General features: G+C 33.6%; 1 protein-coding gene across 1 annotated transcript; it reads left to right on the top strand.

Annotated features, from left to right (window-relative positions):
* The first annotated feature begins 15,643 nt into the window (after positions 1–15,643).
* Positions 15,644–19,267, top strand: LOC120091169 (F-box/LRR-repeat protein At3g03360-like). The gene is made up of 3 exons (XM_039049064.2): positions 15,644–16,923; positions 17,233–17,424; positions 18,943–19,267. Exons 1-3 carry the CDS (start codon positions 15,781–15,783, stop codon positions 19,120–19,122), a joined length of 1,515 nt encoding a protein of 504 aa, XP_038904992.2. The 5' UTR covers positions 15,644–15,780; the 3' UTR covers positions 19,123–19,267.
* The last annotated feature ends 283 nt before the right edge of the window (positions 19,268–19,550 follow it).

Raw genomic sequence — 19,550 nt, 5'->3', positions numbered from 1 at the left:
CCATCTGATCAACCTCAGCTTTGAGTCCTTCTTTTTCATTAAGTACTTTATTGCTGAATGATCAGTCTGGATGAGTACCCTTGTTCCCAACAGATATGCCCGAAATTTCTCCAACGCAAAAATTACCGCCAGAAGTTCTTTCTCTGTGGTGGTATAATTAGTCTGAGCTGGATTTAATGTTTTACTAGCATATGTGATGGGATGCAAGATTTTTTTTTCTCTTTTGCGCTAAAGTTGCTCCCATCGCATACCCGCTTGCGTCGCATATGATTTCAAAAGGAAGTGTCCAATCCGGCGTAATCAATACGGGTGCAGTAATCAGCGCATCTTTCAAAACTCTGAATGCGTTGAGGCAGTTGTTGTCAAACTCAAATTTTCTATCAATCTTTAATAATGCACTCAGTGGTCATGCTATTTTGGAAAAGTCTTTGACAAATCGTTTGTAGAATCCAATGTGCCCCAAAAAGCTTCGTACAACCTTCATACTTACTGGAGGTGGAAGTTTTTCAATTGCTTTGATTTTTGCTTTGTCTACCTCCAACCCATCCCGAGAAACCTTATATCCCAACACTATGCCCTCATTCACCATGAAATGATATTTTTCCCAGTTAAGCACCAAACTCGTCTCTTCGCATCTCTTCAGTATCTTATCCAAGTTGGCTAGACATACTTCATAAGTGTTCCCATAAACAAAGAAGCCGTCCATAAAGATTTCAACAGAGTCCTCAAGATAATCTGAAAAGATGACCATCAAGCACCTTTGGAACGTGCTTGGCGCATTACAGAGGCCAAACGACATGCGGCAAAAAGAGAAGGTCCTATATGAGCAGGTAAATGTGGTCTTGCCTTGATCTTCTAGAGTTATCACAATTTGGTTTTATCCGGCATACCCATCCAGGAAGCAGTAGAAGTCATTTTCTGCTAGTTGGTCTAGCATTTGATCAATGAATGGCAGAGGAAAATGATCTTTCTTTATGGCCACATTCAGCTTGCGGTAGTTCATGCAAATGCGCCATCCAGTGATGGTCCTTTGCGATATTAATTCGTTGTTTTCATTTGGAACTACCGTCATGCCGCCCTTTTTCGGCACACACTACACGAGGCTAACAAACGTGCTATCTGCTATGAGATAGATAATGCCCGCATCTAGCCATTTAATGACCGTCAAGTTCATCGCAGGGTTGAGTCTGCGTTGATGTTAAATTGTTGCTTTGTGGTTCTTTTCAAGACGAATGCAGTGCATACAGTACGCTGGGCTAATTTCTCTAATGTCGGCGAGCGTCCAACCAATTTCTTGCATATGTTTCTTGAGAATACTCATCAACGCATTCTTTTGGTCTTCGTTGAGCGCAGAGGAAATGATAACTGGTAACTTCTCATTCTGCCCCAAAAATACATACTTCAAATGGGTCGGTAGGGTCTTCAATTCAAGTGTTGGTGGCTTCACTAGGGAAGGTTGTGTTGTTTTTCTTTCTTTTTTTTCTGTTGGCTCTTTTTCTTGCTTTGTGATTATTTCTTCTTCCTTACTTGTTTTTGTTGTGATCGCATTACAGGCAGCAACGGATATGCTGACATCCTCTCCTTCTTTTTCTTCATCAAACTTTTCTTCTTCAATCACATTCTGGTCATCATTTGAGTCATGCAGGTCTTCTTTATCCGAAAACTTCATGGCATGAATTATGTTAAACTTGAGCTTCTGTCCGTTGATGCTCAAAGTGATTTCCCCTTTATGCACATCAATTTGAGCATGACCCGTTGATAGAAAAGGTTGCCCCAGAATGATGGGCACATCTTTGTTGGCCTTATAGTCTAAAATGATGAAGTCGGCTGGTAGGATAAACTTATCAATGGTTATCAACACATCCTGCACTTTTCCCTCTAGATGCATCAGAGATCTATCGGCCAGTTAGAGAGTCACTGTTGTGGGCACAAGTTGCCCCACGTTCAGCTGTCTAAAGATTGACAGAGGTATCAAATTTATGCTGGCTCCCAGGTCACACAGGGCTTGCCCGATGTACAGTCCTCCTATGGAGCAAGGAATGGTAAAGCTCCCAGGATCGCTCATCCTTAGTGGAATTATTAAATTGGAATTTTGTGTTAACGCCATCGTGGCAAACTTACCAACTCTTCTCTTCTTAGTTACCATATCCTTCAAAAATTTTGCGTAGGCAGGCATTTCCTCAATCTCTTCACTGAAAAGAATATTAGCATGTAATTTCTTTAACATAGATAAGAAGCGTTGGTACTGTACCTATTTGTTCTTTTTCTTCCTTAGTCTCTGCGGTAAAGGGGGTAACGGCACTTTCACGGTTTCCGTCTCAGTTGGCTTTAAGGTCGACATAACCTCTGGTTCTACCGCTTATTTTTCTCTTTCTTCTTCTTGTGTCACCGCAACTTCAGATTCTGCCGCAATGAGAGCTGTCCGACTAAGCTCCTTCTTTTCTCCCTCCATAGTCTTCCTACTTCGCAATGTCACAACCTAACATTTCTCTTTACCTGATCCCCCCAGGTTGCGTGGAAGTTCAGTTGAACTTGGTAGAGCCTCTTGCGGTCTACTCTTCAGCTCACTCGTAATATGGCTCATCTGTAATTCTAATTGCGGATGGACGTAGCCTGACTTTGAAACACCGTTTCGTTTTTCTCTATGTATTGCTTCAATAGGCTTTCCAAGGAAGAGGATTGTGGTGGTTGTGAGCTACTTGCTTGATTGCTCGTTTGATCGTTGTTGCGTGGGAAGAATCCTGATAGCCTTTCTTTCTGCGCCACAGGTTAGAAATTCTGTTGTTGATTCTTCCAAGCAAAATTGGGGTGGTTTCTCCACTCGGGGTTGTAGGTGTTCGAAAAGGGGTTATTCTTTACAAAGTAAACAGATTGTGGGCTTTACGGGCAATCTTCCATCGTATGCCCATCACCACAAGTCGCACACCTTGCGGTGTTTTGACTGATTGCATTGATTTGCCCATTTTGCGGTGTTGGGCTGCTGATTGCAATTCCTTGTATTAAGTTCATCATTGCAGCCATTTAGTTTTGTAGTGAAGCAATGGCACCATTATTTGCGTCATTGTCTTTGAGTCTCAATCTCTGGTCACTCTCTCTCCAATCTTCATGGTTCTTAGAGATGCGATCTAAGATATTCTTCGCCTCGTCATGCATTTTATCAAGCAGACCACCCTGCATTGACAGCTGTCTGCGAAGCGAGATTCAAACCATGTTAAAAAAATTTCCATTTGGAGGTAGTCTGGCAACCCATTGTGTGAACAATCCCCGAACAACCTCTTAAACCTTGCCCAGGCATCGCTGAGCGATTGGTCCATGTTTTGTTCAAAATTTGTAATCATTTTCCTTCGTCTGGCATTCTCAGTAGGTGGAAAGTATTTCTTCATAAACTTTTCCATGACCTGTTCCCAAGAAATGATCTCTCCCGGCTCGAGAGAATACACCCATTTCCTAGCCTGATCACAGAGAGAAAATGGGAAGAAAGTTAGTCGAACTTCTTCGGTAGAGATGTTCGGGAACACAAAAGTATTGCAGATTTCAATAAAGCTTCGGAGGTGAGCATGCGGTTCTTCGCCACGCCTTCCTCTGAACTGTCATGCAGTCTGAATCATCTGCAGCATCATCAGTTTCATTTCGAATCTGCTTCTGTCGAGGGTAGGTCTCATGATTCCCAGAGAGAAATCGTAGAGGTTTGACGGTACATAGTCCCTAATGGGTTTATTGCGATCGTTTGCCAACAGGATTGAATTCGCCATGACATTATTATCATTTGGTGCTCCGTTTCCAGGCTGCCCCGCCATCTCTTCTTTATCTGATTGTGGTTGTTGTTGTCAGTCTCTCAATCTCCTTCTAAACGTTCTCTCAATCTCTGGGTCATAATTTGCCAGAGCTTGAAAGTCTAAAAATTAAAAAAAATTACCGTTAGCACTCTATTTTGCCGAAGTCCCCGGCAACGGCGCCAAAAACTTGATGCTTATTTTTATGAAGTGGAAATGTGGATGGTATGCGTTAATGAAATTGTGTTGTGCACTCAAGTTTCCTCAGCAGAATCCAAGTGTAAATTCCACTGAGTTTTCTGGTAAGTCCAGGGTCGAACACAGGAACTTGTGAAAATAGGTTGCGTTGGTAATTTTTAGGAAAACTTTGTGGTAACCAAATAAATGAATTGTTGGTTTATTGTTGATTGCGTTAATGAAAAAATAAACAAAATGCAACGGATTTAAGAAAAGTCAGTTGTGTGATAGATGCACTGAGTATGTGATGAACGAGTTGAGAAGATCTTTAGCTAGTGTTACTTGGGAATGCGTCAGACTATGCGATGATGCTACCACCATGCACAACAATTCATTTTCCAATGCAAATGCGATGCTCCTAAGTCTAGGACGCATGTGTTGAATGCAAAAATGTCCATAGAGCTTATCCCTAAGTCTCTACTCTTTTCCTATGTGATGATGCAAAATGCATAAAAGCAAGTTGACCGTATATAATCATATCCTATCTCTAGGATGCATGCGATGCGTTAATAACAAATAGTGCTCATTTTTAAGCTCCTATCTCTTGATTATGCGTCCAAATCTGACTCTCCCGAGCTTAGATTCTAACCTGACCTTCCCAAGTCTAGATCCTGTTCTTAGACTGCCCTCCCGAGTATCTCTAATGGACGAATGAAGCATACATAATACAAGATAATCATATAACATGAAGATTCCCTAGTTGTGCTAGCTAAATGCTTCTCAATCCATTCAACTAATTTAGCTACTCATGCGTAAATAACAGAGAGTGAACATATATAGAGAAATAGATTCCATTTCGATAAATGAGTGGAGTACAAAATGACAATGAAAGTTAAAGATAGAGAGCCTGGTAGCAATTCCTTGCTGACTGAGGCTTTTACACTATAATCTCTATTCGGTTCTAAAGTTGTTTCTGCTTTCATAGGCGTCGGCCCTCTCTCTGTCCTTGAAGCTTCCAGCGCTCTCCCAAGCTTACCGGAACGATCTATTGGCACAACTCTCGCGTCCGCCTTAAAACGAAAGAAAACTATGAACAAGGGCGTGCGAACTTTGGAACAAAGAATGGTGAACTGGTGAACCCCTTTTCTGAAGGATGCATCTTGTATTTATAGAACATCCAAGGTGAACGGCGGTTTCTCTCTCATAATTGTATTGATGGGACGACTTTAATTCCTGATTGATGCACCAAATATTTGTCACCGAAAAGCTGAATGTACTTGTGATCGTTATCGGCTGTCAACTTAATTCGGATTCGACTGTCATTAGCTTTCTGTCCCATCGCGATTAATTAGCCTTTTACCCAGATGCGCCCACCATGTTGCACTGACCAAGTTGCGACAATCCTTCTCGGGCGAATGTTAGCGAGCACAATCATCATAAAGCTTTGCAGTGAAGTTGCGCTCGACCGATGATTTCCTATGATCATAATTCTTGCCTTGCGTTAATGCATATTCTGCATAAAAATACAAAAATCAACTGTTCTAATGCGATGAACGCATGCGACCATATTATGAAATTGATGCTTAATGGACGCAAATTAACATATTTCATCAACACAATCCAACATTGTTTAAGAACTTAATACTATGATAACGTGCATTTCTGCCCGTTATCAGTGTCGCTCCAAACATGGTTTTGGGGTGTCTCCATCTCTTGCTAGCCTGCTATATCAAATTGGAACTGGTTCTCGGTTTAATTTGGTGTTTTTGTCTACAATCAAGTGCTGCGACATGTTGAATCCTTCGCTATCAAACTATCTATTTTCTTCCCACGTTTTCTTTGTGGTATTATGCTTACTCAGTGTCCCACCATTCTTACTTCATCTGATGCTCCTAGTCCTGCTGCCAAATGTATCAACTTAAGGTACAAACTCTTTCAAGGCTCCCATGTGCCTGGCATTATACATAACATACAGCCTCCCAAAACCGATGATATACCTTTATCTAATGACCTTCACACTCTTGAAGGTGGTCTCTTGATTCCCACTGATCTTAGAACTCGCATTTTATAGGCGTTGACCTCTGAATCACGGACCTTGAATGGTATAATTCGATTGCTTAGTGACCGTCAGACGACTGTGGATACTTTGGTTCAATTATTGAGTTTGTCTTTGCCTTCGGATGAAGATCCATCTACTTCACTGCTGGGTTGAAATCCCAAGCGCAACGAAAAAAATTTCAGACCATTTTCATATTTTAATAACAAATTAATAGAGGAAATAAAATCTAGAAACCTTTACAATTTTTGACGACTCTGGAGGGCTTCACAAACTTTTTAGATCTACGATCTTGATTCCTCTGCAAATCAAGTGAACACCACCAAAATGATTTTATCAGTATTTTACTTGGGTTTGCAAGGTAGAATGAGGTGGGATCCTTAGAGGAAATTTTTTACAGAGAAAAAAAAGAAAGCCAAAAGCCCAGAAAGCAAAATTCTGCATATCACTGTTTCTTATGTGATATTGACGGACTAGAGAGAGGAGGAAGTTGGAGAAGATCTCTCTCCTACTCCCATATAACTCCCCACGTTGGGGAGTTTGTTATAACAATTTTTTAATTCATTATTTATTTAACCAATAAATTATATCAAATTTAATTTATTTAATTAATGAGGTCTTTTTAAATATAAAAAAAATATTTAAAAATATTCACTTTATAGCAAAAAGTTTCAAAAGTACAACACTTTTGAAACTTTTTGCTATAAAGTATAAATATTTTTGGGATTTTTCTTTTTATAAGAATTTTCCTTTAATTAAATAACAATAAATTCATTTAATTTAAAAATAAATTAAATCAAAATTTAATTTATTAAAATAAATCAAATAATTACTAATTAATCAAATTAATTAATTATAATTAAATATCTTATATTTAGTTAATTGTGCATTAGAATCATATTCTAGTACATCTTTCTCATAACTTATAGTTTTAATTCAATTAATAAAATAAAATAAAATAAAATAAAATAATTAATTAATTCTAATTAATTAATCAAATGTGCATCTAATGCACATTAATTTTAACCTATAGTTTTAATATGAATTCTATTCATATTAAATTTAATATTGGAACTCCTTTAAATATTTAATTCTCCAATAAATTAATTTTGAATCAAATTTAAAATAAATTTATATTATAAAGTTTAATTAAAATATAAACTTTATATTATAATGTATCACGATACATTATTTATATTATTATATATCACGATACATTATATTCTTTCCCTTAGCAAATTTGAACATTTCAAATTACTTTAATTACTTCAATATCATTTATGAGCTACGAGTGGAACCTAGTGGACCTACATATTAGAAGCTCCAATGATATGAAATTAATTGGCTAAACTCATTAACCAAGTTAATTAATATTCGTTAATTGTGGGTATACTCCACTATAGATCTATAGTTGCACTCTTTTCACTGCACATATATTTCTGTGTCTATGGATATTGACCAATGCTAGCAAGTCAGTCTTTTACGAATGTTCGTAACACCAGTTGGGTCAAACTACTGTTTTACCCCTGAGTTACCTTTGTATCCTTACGTACCAGTGCTTCTCTAATGAACAACTTGTTTATGGTCCAACCATTAAACAGAAACCCCTCTCGTGTCAGTGAGAGGGTAGGACCCTTTGCTCAAGTCTCAAAGACACCACATAAGGGAATACTCATCTACTTACCCTAAATTCAGGAAGTTCTGGTCGTCTTATTCTGTCACCCGAGATGCAAGTCAACACCGACAAAGATCTCTTTCTTCCTCGCGGCCGGGCCGGCTTGGAAGTGAATTCCATCTCGTGAAATTGTGTTCCCAATTCTCCACTCAATCTTGTCCCCAAAATGGCAGGCTTATTGAGTTAGCGAACCGACCACTTTCACCCATACAAATCAAAGGATAATCGCTTGTGAACAAGAGTCCATAGTCCACTCAAGATTGAGACTAAGTTGCCTAGGTTATCTTAGTGAAATAAAAACCTAACTAGTCAACGAAGTTACATCTAAAGGTTACTATTTCATGGCCCGGTCTTATGCAAACTCATTGCATAGGATACCTCCACTTATATGTCCCTTACACGAACGCATTGGACCATTGCATTTATATCAAATACAAAGTGAGTTGTATCCATACTGTCACCAGGATAAGGTACCCAACCTTATCTATATACTTTAGAATCTTTAGGTTGTATCTTAAACATTGATTCTCGTATGTCTCCACAAATAGTTCAAGACTCATGCAACAGCCTAGAATGTTAATTTATTGGATTATGATTATTTAGGCAAGATAAATACAAGATAAGCAATAGCTATTTATTGTAATAAACATTAATAACACTTTATTAATGATTGGTCAAATGTTACATTTACTGTCTATGAGTTTTAGGGCATAAAACCCAACAAACTCCCACTTGAACAAAACTCTAGTTAGTGGAATGTATATATAATAAATAATCCAAAGCTGGAAATGTAAAATATATATTGTACATTACATGAAAAGTAAATATACAAATACAATAAACTAGGGCATCTTTATACCCATTACTCATCTCCCACTTACATTAGATTATACTATATACATATCTCGCAGACCTAGACTCTCTAGATAAATCTTGAACACTTTAGCTGAGAGAGTCTTCGAAAATGGATCAACGATGTTGTGCTCCGAAGCGATCTTGGTGGCGATCACACCTCCTTATTACACAATCTCCTATATTAGGTGATACTTCCTCTCTATGTGCTTTCCGCATTTGTGGTTGCAAGGTTATTTTCATTTGGCTATTGCTCCACTGTTGTCACAATATAATGTAACGGGCAAGTCCATATTTGGAACAACTTCCAAATCTGTAAGGAACTTTCTAAGCCAAATTGCTTCCTTAGCTGCTTCACAAGCAGCTACATATTCAACCTCTATAGTGGAGTCTGACCCTAATGTAGATTTCCTAGAATCCTTATTAATTTGAAAGTCAGAGTCAGTGTACCCTGTAAGAAGAAAATCTTTAGTCCCATACACCAGCATGTAGTCCCTTATTCTCCGAAGATACTTGAGAATGTTTTTAACCTCCGTCCAATGGTCTAACCCTGGATTGGATTGATACCTACTGACTGTTTTCATTGCATAACATATGTCAGGCCTAGTGCAAAGCATAATATACATTAAGCTGCCCACAATTGAGGCGTAGAGAATACTTCTCATATCGCAACTGGAATATGTTTCATATCGCCAACTTCTTGAGGTGTCTTAGGACACTATTCTTTAGACAAGTGAATCCTATTCCTGAAAGTAAGTAAACACTTCTTGGAATTCTGCATCAAATTCGAGTAAGCATTTTGTCGATATACATTACTTGAGACAATGCCAGCGTTTTGTTCCTACATTTTGAAATTAAAAAAAAAAAAGAGTAATTTAGACCTTAATGAGATATTAGCATAAACTATATTTTAAGGGACCATTGTATCGATTCTCTCACTCTTCTTATATACTAAAAAAATATAAATGATTTAGACTCCTTAGAGTAAGAAATAGATTCTTTGGTTTATGCTTAAACTTTTTATCCCCATTATCTTACTTAATAAATAAGATTTATATTCATTTAATAAATTTAAATTTATCTATGAAATAAAAAGAAGATAAACTATAATTTTGATCTTTGTATTCTTGGGACTCATTCTATTTTAATTTATACTTTCACAAATTCAAATTTTAGTTCTTGTATTTTAGATAATTTTTTAATTATTTTCGCAGTATAATTTGAAGCTAATCTTTTTTTTTTTTTTAAATTTTTATTCAAGAAAAGACATCCTATTAATTTGAAAATATGTGAACTAAAATAGAATAATTTTCAAAGAATAAAAGCAAAAAAAAAAAAAGTATGAAACAAGTTTTTAATACGAAATTGAAATAGTTACAGAGAATATAGAATAAACAAATTAGGATGGTGAGATCCCTTTCCTTTTGGAAGGGAAAGATTACATGGAAAAAGAAAATCTCTAACTACAAAGGTTGGGTGAGTTTTTCTTCTGAGGTTGTATATTAATTGTATCTTATACAATTAATCCATATTCTTTTCATACCATCTGAACAATTCAAATTACTGTTTTACCCCTATAATTACCTCTTGGCCCTTAAGTAGCATTGTTACTCCAATGAACAATGTAGTTACGAACAATGTGGTGTTTTAAGTACCAATTGAGCTATGCTCATTTAAGTGTTTTAACTTTAGTTTTATTTTAAGAAACTTTAATAGATATATCAAATTTCATTATTTGCTTATATATTGGAAACTTTTATAGTTTTTAAATTAATATTATTTAATTTAGATATTGCTTCAATTTTAAATTTTTATAAATGATAAATTACTAGTTTAATCACTAAAATTTCAAAAATTGTGTTTAATAATTTTCTAAGATTTTAATTTTGTCTAATATATAGTAAATGTCTAACGTATCCATAATTTTATATACAATAGGTTTCAAACATATTCAAAAAGTTTAAAATTAACTATTTTATTAGACAAACAAAATAATTGTGTATCTGATTAACCTTAAAATATCAATTTAGTAAGCAATAGATTGTACATTGACTTTTTTTTAAAGAAAAAACGTGTAATATGATCTATTAGACACAACTGTAACTATGAACAACTCGTGAATGATTGTATTGCTTGTATTGGTTATATCCATGGACATCACTTGTCTTACGTGCATAAGAATTCAACTATGGGTCTATAGTGGTTTGTCCTACTGTGCATAATATTGGGGTTGATGCCCTAAAGTCTCGTGTCCTGTAGTTTGTAAACAGTTTGTACGAACGCTTGTGTTGTTAATATATGATATTTACTTCACATCTTGTATTTTTGCTCAGTTACTTGTTTTATTTGCTTACCACAAACCAATAAACATAAAATCCCTGGTTATCAGTATGTGACTCAAACATGTATGTGGTGACATACAAGTGGATCATGTCTTGAGTGATAACCAAAATGGTCTGTAGTATATGGATATAGGAGGGAAACCTTATCCTAGTAACGCTACGGATGTGGCCCGCTTTGTGAAGTAGTCACAAGTGTTGTGACTTATCACAGATGGTCTGATCTTTATCATTCGTGTTGGGGACATGCGAGCGGAGGCATCCTATACAAAGAGTTTGTATAAGACCTGACCATGAAATGTTAACGTCTCGTTATATAACATCGTTCATGACAGAGACTTCACTTCATTAGGATGACCGTAGGTAACATGACCTCAATCCTGAGTGAGTTGAAAATTCCTGCCATTGAGGGCGGCACTATGATTTGTATGGGTGCGAGTGACCAAGTCGCCGATTCAAACCTATCATTTTGGGGATTTGTCTGATTTAGGAGTTGTGAACTCAGCTACACAAGATGGAAGGCAGGGGTAAGTAGATAGATGGCTCCCTTAAGGGCTGGTTCCAGGGCTTGAACGATGTGGCACCACACACCTTCTTTTAGCCCAAGAGGTGTTCACACATAGTTGGACTATGTTGTATTGTTTATTAGAGGAATCAATGATATTTAAGGAGTGAGATGTAACTACAAGGGCATAATGATAATTTGGCCCAGCCGTACTTACGAGCATCTGTGAAGGGTCATTGTACTCATGATTGGTTATATCCGATGGACACAGAAATATATCTGTGGTAAGAAGAGTTCAACTGTTGGTCTTTAGTGGAATGCCTGACAGTTAACGGATGATGGATCTCGTGGCTAAAGAGTTTAGTCAGATATTCACGGACCGTTGAAGCTTCGAGCCACAGGTCTATTAGGTCCCCTGGGTAGCTTAGATAAAGTCAAGAACCAATATTTGGGTTAATTTGAAATGTTCAAATTGACACGAGGAAGTTCGATTATATATGATATAATAGAACTGGTTAATTATATATAATATAATTGGCTAAATGTATGAGATACATTATTTTGGAGGAAATTAGATATAAATATGATTTATATCAAGTAGAGGAGAAAATACTATAGTAGATATGTGATATCAAACTATAGGATAAAAATATAATATGATTATATTTATTAATTAATTAGTTGTTTAATTATATGATAATTAATCTAAAATTCAAGTTTGGACGTGAGTTAGTGGGAAACCGTCGGTTATTGTAACCGATGAAATAAAAATGAAATCGTTTCATTTTGAATCGTCGTCCTAAAGAAAAGAAAGAAGGCGCACGTTGGTAGAATTCTAGGCGATCCCTTAAAGATTCAAGTGACTATACGATAGCTCCTCTCCACCTAAACGATCGTCTACCTCGCGCCTAAACGATCGCATACTGTCGCCTATGCAATCATATAACTTCTCTAAACGATCATATAGTGTGTCGATCTTACTAAACGATTGTATACCTTTTCCTAAACGATTGTTCAGTAAATTCTACACGATCGTGTAGCTCTTCCTAAACGATAAGCAGTCTGCTATGCGATAGTGTTTTTTCCCTCCCACTTGCTTATCGCCTACACGATTTGTGTTTCCTCCTTCCTCTACCAAATTCACCAAAGCCCACCCTTTGGGTTTTTACTCTGAGAATACCCGGGGCTCTCTAGTGGTGGTGTCGTCCTGTTGCGGTCATGAGTTCGCGTTGTTCGTGTTGTTGCAATCGACATTTCCACTGGCTGTTGGTAGATCGCGTGGAGGTTTTCCACTGCGCTGGAGTTCCGAAGTGTGAAGACTGTCTTCAAATGGTATGAAACTCTCTCCCTTGTTGTTTATCTTGTTCTTAGCATGCCGCTAATTAAGATTTGATTGCATAACTATATGTATTGAACGTATAATATGTATTTCAGTCATGGTGAGATCGGAGGGATCCGAATGCGCTCATGGAACTCTTAGATATGAGATCCTTCACATAAGAGTTCAACTTGTCCAATAGTAATTAGTGGGTTTTGTTTTTCTAATATCCACCATCACAAAAATTTTAAGAAAATAGAAAAATTTGCTTGAAATTTATGTGGTTTTCTTAAAAAAAAAGTTTAGTATTAGAGTTTTTTTTAAGTACAATATTACTAATTTGAGTTTTTTAAAAATATTTTTTAAGTATTATAGTTGAATCTATACTATATTAAAAAGCAAGGATTTTAAAAAAAGTATTGATATAGACATTTTAATTCACATTTTATTATTTTTCCATTATGAACAATAGTTTAAATATGGAAGAAAAAAAATTGAGAATTTGTTATTTTCTATAATGTCTCTTAAATTTAGAATGGTTAAGAATGAAAAAATCGAGTAGCAAATCGATAATAAACCGAACAAAATAAAAACCAATCCATTGGTTTTGTTCTTTATTGTAAATTGATTTGGATCTCTCCTTTATAAAATTATAGATTTGGTTTGAATTTAAGTTAGGCCCAAAACCAACAAAATCGAACCGACTATCACTCCTATCTTATTATTAATAAAGTATATTTTTCTTATTGTCAAAAAATAGAACGGTAAATTTTTATAAAGTACGTTTTTTCTATTGAAAAGGGAAAGAAAAATGAAGATCGCCAATATAAAAAGTGAAAAAAAAAAAACCAAAAATAGAAAGAAAAAATTGGTCGATTTTCCACGTGTAAAATAAAGGATAAGAGTTTTATTAAACTCAGTTAACTTTTACGGATGGACAAACTCCACTATAAATATATTTAATTTGCTTTAACAAAGTATATCAAAACAAACTAATAACAAAAAAAAAATCTAAACAAACTAACAACGTTGTAACAAAATTGAGACTCCACCTATACACTTGACAACACTAAAAAGGAAAAAAAAAAACTAAAAATAGAAAAAGAACTCAACACTAGACCATTAAAAAAAAAAAAAAAATTGCACCACAACTACAATATTTTTATAAATAATTTAAAAACTGCAATATTTCCATAAATATTTTCTAAACCTACAATATCAATCCAATTTTCCCAAATGAGAGAGCTTATACAAAAAGTCAGCCATGTGTTACAATATATATATATATATATATATATATATTTAATGTGTATTTTCAAGGTCTGTATAATTTGAATTTTTAAGATGATGATGTTGAAAGAGATTTTTAATTATCCGTCCTTAGTTCACGTAGAAATTAGATTTCAATAATAAATTATTTAATTCCATAAATGATATTAAATTGGTAGTATAGTGAGTCAGCCCTATCCTAAGTCCTAACAAGTAATGTATATAATTCTTTAGGGACATTTCATATTATTATAAGATAAATAATTAGCAATGTCATAATTGTATATAATTAAAATTTAGGGGATGCCAGCATGATATTATTTATATTTTATGTGTTGGACTTAATGCAACTCCTTACACTACCAACAAACCACCACATTTTTATTCGTTTGTTTTTCTTTTTTTTTAAAAAATCTATTCGTGTTCTCAAAGGCATCCAAATCATTATGTTTAAATAATTACAATAATAGCAATAATGATATTGATTATTATTATTATTATTAGCATCATCATCATATCGTTGTTTTATATATATATATTTAAATATAATAATGGTTGGGGGATTGGAACTTGGATTTGTAGTAGTTAACAATAATATCGATTGAGCTATGCTTCCTTTTAATTTTTTATTAAATGATATTTAGTTTTAATTTTAATTGTTTTTTTAGTCAACAAGAGATGAGAATTGAACCAATAACCTTATTCAATACATGTTACCACTTAGCTGCTGTTTAAATGTTGATATAATTAAATTTAATGCAACTCATTAGCTTAAAATTGTAAATCAATTGATAATTTAATATATTATCAAAACATGAGGATTAAGAATATCTCGATAAAAATATCTTCAAATCTTCTCTCTTATATGTTGTTGAACTAAAAATGTAGTCTACACACTTAGCATGAGTAAAAATACATGAATAAAATATTTTTGTCTGAAGTATAGGTCACCTATTATCAACTTAAGGTCAATGATTCAATTTGCCTCAATCATAAGGTTGAAACGAAAAAAAAAAAAAAAAAAAAAAAAAAAAAAAAAAAAAAAAAAAAAAAAACAAAAATTCACCAAGTATTTTTGCTCTTGTACTATTTATTTAACAATTTAATATTTGAAATTCTAAAAGATATAATAAATAAGTTCACTGTGTTTAATTTTTTTTTTTAAAAAAGACAATTAAATATCTTTATACCATTTGTGTATTAATTCCTCTAATGATAAAAGTAATACATATTATACAATATAAAACTAAAGCATACTCCTCTATTTAGTAAAGAGTAATCAAACCCATAACTTATTATAAATGAGAAATATCCTTAATTTGAACATAAGTTTAATGACTAATGTAATGACGTATAAATGAATCAATAAGTAAACAACACATATTTACATGGTTCATTAATAGTGAATTAACTACACATATACGGATAGAAAAGAGAATCGACTTTAATTATTATCTTGAGATAATATACAACAGAGTACAAAATATAGAGATAATGTGTAAATGATGAAGAGTGTTTATATATGACACATCTCTTAAATCTTAAATAGAATATATAAAAAAAATAGAAAATTATTTTGAAGAATCAAATTGTAATGAAGCCAAATTACAAAGATGTGATCTATAATCAAATTATAGAGACTAAAAACATGTTGTAAGTTTTAACCTTATTTTTTTCATTGATTTTGGTTGAACTCTGTTAAGTAACAGCCAGACAGTCCAAGAACATCAAAGTATTGGTTTCTCCAAAAGAGAGTAGTTGACTTTCTGAAAAATTGAAAATCCCATTTTTTTTTCTGAATCAAAATTCAATTCCAATGGATCTGATATCTGAACTCCCAGACCCCATTTTGCAGCACATTCTTTCATTTCTCCCCATCAAACAAATTGTTCAAGCCACTATCTTATCCAAAAGATGGAGCCATCTTTGGTTCACTTTCCCATCTTTTGAATTTGACACAAACTTCTTTCAGTTTGAACCCAACTTATTAGAAACCAAACAATCAGCTGAAAACAAGAGACTTCAGCTCATCAACTTTGTGGAACAAACTCTCAAGCAGCTGAAATGCCTCAGGAAGTTTACGCTTCATACCGACTTCCCAGGGCCGAACTCAGCGACCGTCGTCGACCAGTGGATCGACTACGTGCTCAAGAACGGCGTCGGGGAGCTCGAGATTGTTGTGACAGTGGAAAATGGCAAAAGGTACAATCTGCCTCAGAGAGTTTTTGCAAACCAGTCATTGACAGTTTTGACAGTTGGTGATTGCAAATTGTGTCCTCCATTTGAGGGATTAAAGTTGTTGAGTATGAAAAGGGTAAGCCTATTGGGAGTTTTTGCTGAAGATGAGATTGTAAAAAGATTAGTCTCAAATTGTCCTCTCATTGAGCATATCAAACTCAATTCTTGCCTTGGACTGAGAAGTCTTTGGCTATGTGAAACTAATGAACTCATAACAATGGAGGTTCAAAACAATAGTGGGTTGTATGAGATTGGGATCGAAGCCATGAATCTTCAAGCTTTTGAGTTTAGAGGGCAGTTTCAGCCTTGTTGTATCAATATCAGCTCTTGCAAGAATCTAAAAACTTTGAAACTTTCCATGGTGGCTATAACAGATGATTGGTTCCATGATTGTATCTCTGAATTTCCTCTGCTTGAGATGTTGGCTCTGTCTTATTGCCACATGTTGGAGAGCTTGAGAATCTCAAGCCCCCATTTGAAAAAATTCATCTTGTGTGGATGTGAATCAGTGACGAGAGTTCACATCGACACTCCGTGTCTATCGGTGCTCGAGTTTTCTGGGGATGTGATTTCTTTCTCTCTAAACGCTCCTGCTCTCTCGCAAGCCAATGTCGAGCTCTCCCCACGGATTTTCGATAATCCATGGTTTGTTAAACAGATTGAATTCTTAGCACATTTCAATCATCTCAAAGTCTTGACATTGCAAAGTCGAACAGGAAAGGTTCGTTCTTATTTGCTCTACTATCCAATGAGTTCATTCCTAGTTTTTAAAAACTTGTTTTTGTTTTTGAAATTTGACTAAGAATTCAACTATTCTACATAATATTGATACAAACTACAATAAGAAAATGAAACGAAATAGACTTAATTTTCAAAAAACTAAAAAAAAAAAAACAAAATGATTACCAAACGAGTCTCTAGTTAATTGTTTCTTCATCCGTATGCACATAGATATTAATTTGATTTACAAAATGCAAGTTCTCTAACATCGCTTGTTTGTTGGATATGAACTCTTTTTTTTTCTGCAAAGACTGTGACTGTTCCACAGGAGCTGAGGGAGACATTTGCTTCCCCTTTATATGGTGTGAAGCATTTGAAACTTAAGATAATAAAGCCTTTGTTTAGTCCTTCTCTTAAAGATCTTGTGGAGGCTTTGCTTTGGATTGCCCCTCAACCAGACACCATCACAATAGAATCTGGTTTTGGTAAGAAGATTTTAAAGGTAAGTATCACTTTCATGCCATTCTTTGATTATTTCTAAAACTGCAGTTTTTACTTGATTTGAGACTCACTTTAGTCGAAAAAGTCAATTAAACCAAACCGGATTGAACCGTATTTCTAATGTTTATTACAGTTCTCAACTTAAATTTCCTATTTTTTTTCTCTTAATTTGGTTTACTCTCCGACATTGAAAATTAAATTGTAAATTTAGGGTCTATAATTTGAAAATGTTAGAATTTAGCTCCTATGATTTATAATTAGAATTTCTTTCCTAATAGTAAGAACTATTTGTTAGAATTTTATAAAATCACATACTATTTATGAAATTTTATTAAATGGTATGAATTAAATTTCAATATTTAAAATTATAGAAACTAAATTCTAATTTTATTCAAATTACAGGAATTAAATTTACAATATAACCGAAGCTTAATGTTATAAATGGTATGCTGAAAAAGAGTTAAACAATCTAGTAAAGGGAAGAGGTGAGGATGATCCCTCAAAAGAAAAATTATTTGGTGATCTTTAGTTTAAGAGATAGGATGGTTATAGGCAAAACCAATGTCAATCACTAGAATACAAGTAGAATACTTCAATTAGTGTAAGATTATCGACCTATTTGAATTGACTAGAGAAAAAAATATTTTTTTAAAAAATTCTTTCTTATTTAAACTCTTTTTATAAAAAAAAAAATTCAAAAATTATTTTGAGTGGTTGTGGAATACTTTAATTTTTCTTAAAATTACTTATTTTCAAAATTAAACACTCAAAAGTTAAACCAAACACACCCTATTTCTATAGAATTAATCCATATGAATTTAGGTCTAAAGCAAACAATATCGTACAAATATATAGATAAATTTATGAATACTACTTACATTTACGAGTTTTTTTTTTTTTTTTTTTTTTTTTTTTTTTTTTATCTACTTTCTAGCAATATTTTCATAATTTAAGTTCTAAAAACTAAGACCTCGTTTGGTAACTTCGTTTTTTAGTTTTCTATTTTTTAAATTTATGTTTGTTTCCTTTCAATTTTTCAATCATGGTTTTCACATTTTCTTAGATAAACACTTGAAATCTTAGTCAAAATCTAAAACAAAAATAAGTTTCTAGAATTTTTTTAGTTTTAAAAACTTGGCTTGGTTTTTAAAAACATTAGTAGAAAGTAAACAATAGAAATAAAAATTTATGGGTAGAAGTAATATTCATGTACTTCAATTTCAAAAACAAAAAAATTAATTTCTATTATCTACATTTTAAGAGTGTTTTAAAGAACAAAAGTTATTTTTTCAAGGACCGTTTAATAATTAATTTTGTTTTTGAAATTTGATTAAAAATTCAAATGTTAAGTTAGAAATGATGAAAACTATGATAAAGAAATTTTAAGAAAACAAATACATTATTCAAAAGTCAAATAGATATCAAACGGGCTTAAATTGTTATCGAGTGGAGTCTAAATCATCATCTTTTTTCAGCCTTAATGTTGTTTAGTAACATTAATATATGTTTTGTGTCTCAGTTTGTATATGAAAAGGCAACAAATATAGCAGTTCATCATTGTTGCTGTGCCTCTCTTCCCATTACATGTTGGAAGCATTCCTTAAAAGAGTTGAAGTTTGAGAATATTAGAGAGGATGAAGAAATAAATAATTTAAAGAACTTTTTCCATGAAAATGCAGAGTTGTGTTGCATAATTTGAAGATGGATGGTTGACATATCATCATAAAAAATTAATCCCATTTCATCAATTTAATGAATGCCTTGTATATCTCTCTTTAATAAACATTATTTTAATTAAGTCGGAGATAATTGAAATATGGATGGGTGATTAATCACTTTTGTCAGATTTGAAATCACTCTAAATCATGCTTTTAATAATTTAAAATCAATTTTGATTGTATGAAGGTAACGATTAAAAATGTAAAAGTAACAAGTGTATCATTATCTTGAGACTATGAGGGCTCTCAACCACATGGGTAGTTCAATTTGTTCATAAAATATTAAAATGATTTTGAATGATTTAAGACATGTTTATTAGTGATATTGAACATGATAAAAGTGATTTTAGTTATATTAAAAGCACTTTCAAACATGTTATCAAGTCATCAACCTCTTTTTTTTTTTTAT

The sequence above is a fragment of the Benincasa hispida genome, chromosome 1, assembly GCF_027475165.1.
Source record: "Benincasa hispida cultivar pf3 chromosome 1, pf3_genome.v1.1, whole genome shotgun sequence".
In the NCBI taxonomy this organism is placed as follows: Eukaryota; Viridiplantae; Streptophyta; class Magnoliopsida; order Cucurbitales; family Cucurbitaceae; genus Benincasa; species Benincasa hispida.
This window is presented reverse-complemented; position numbering and strand designations above follow the sequence as displayed.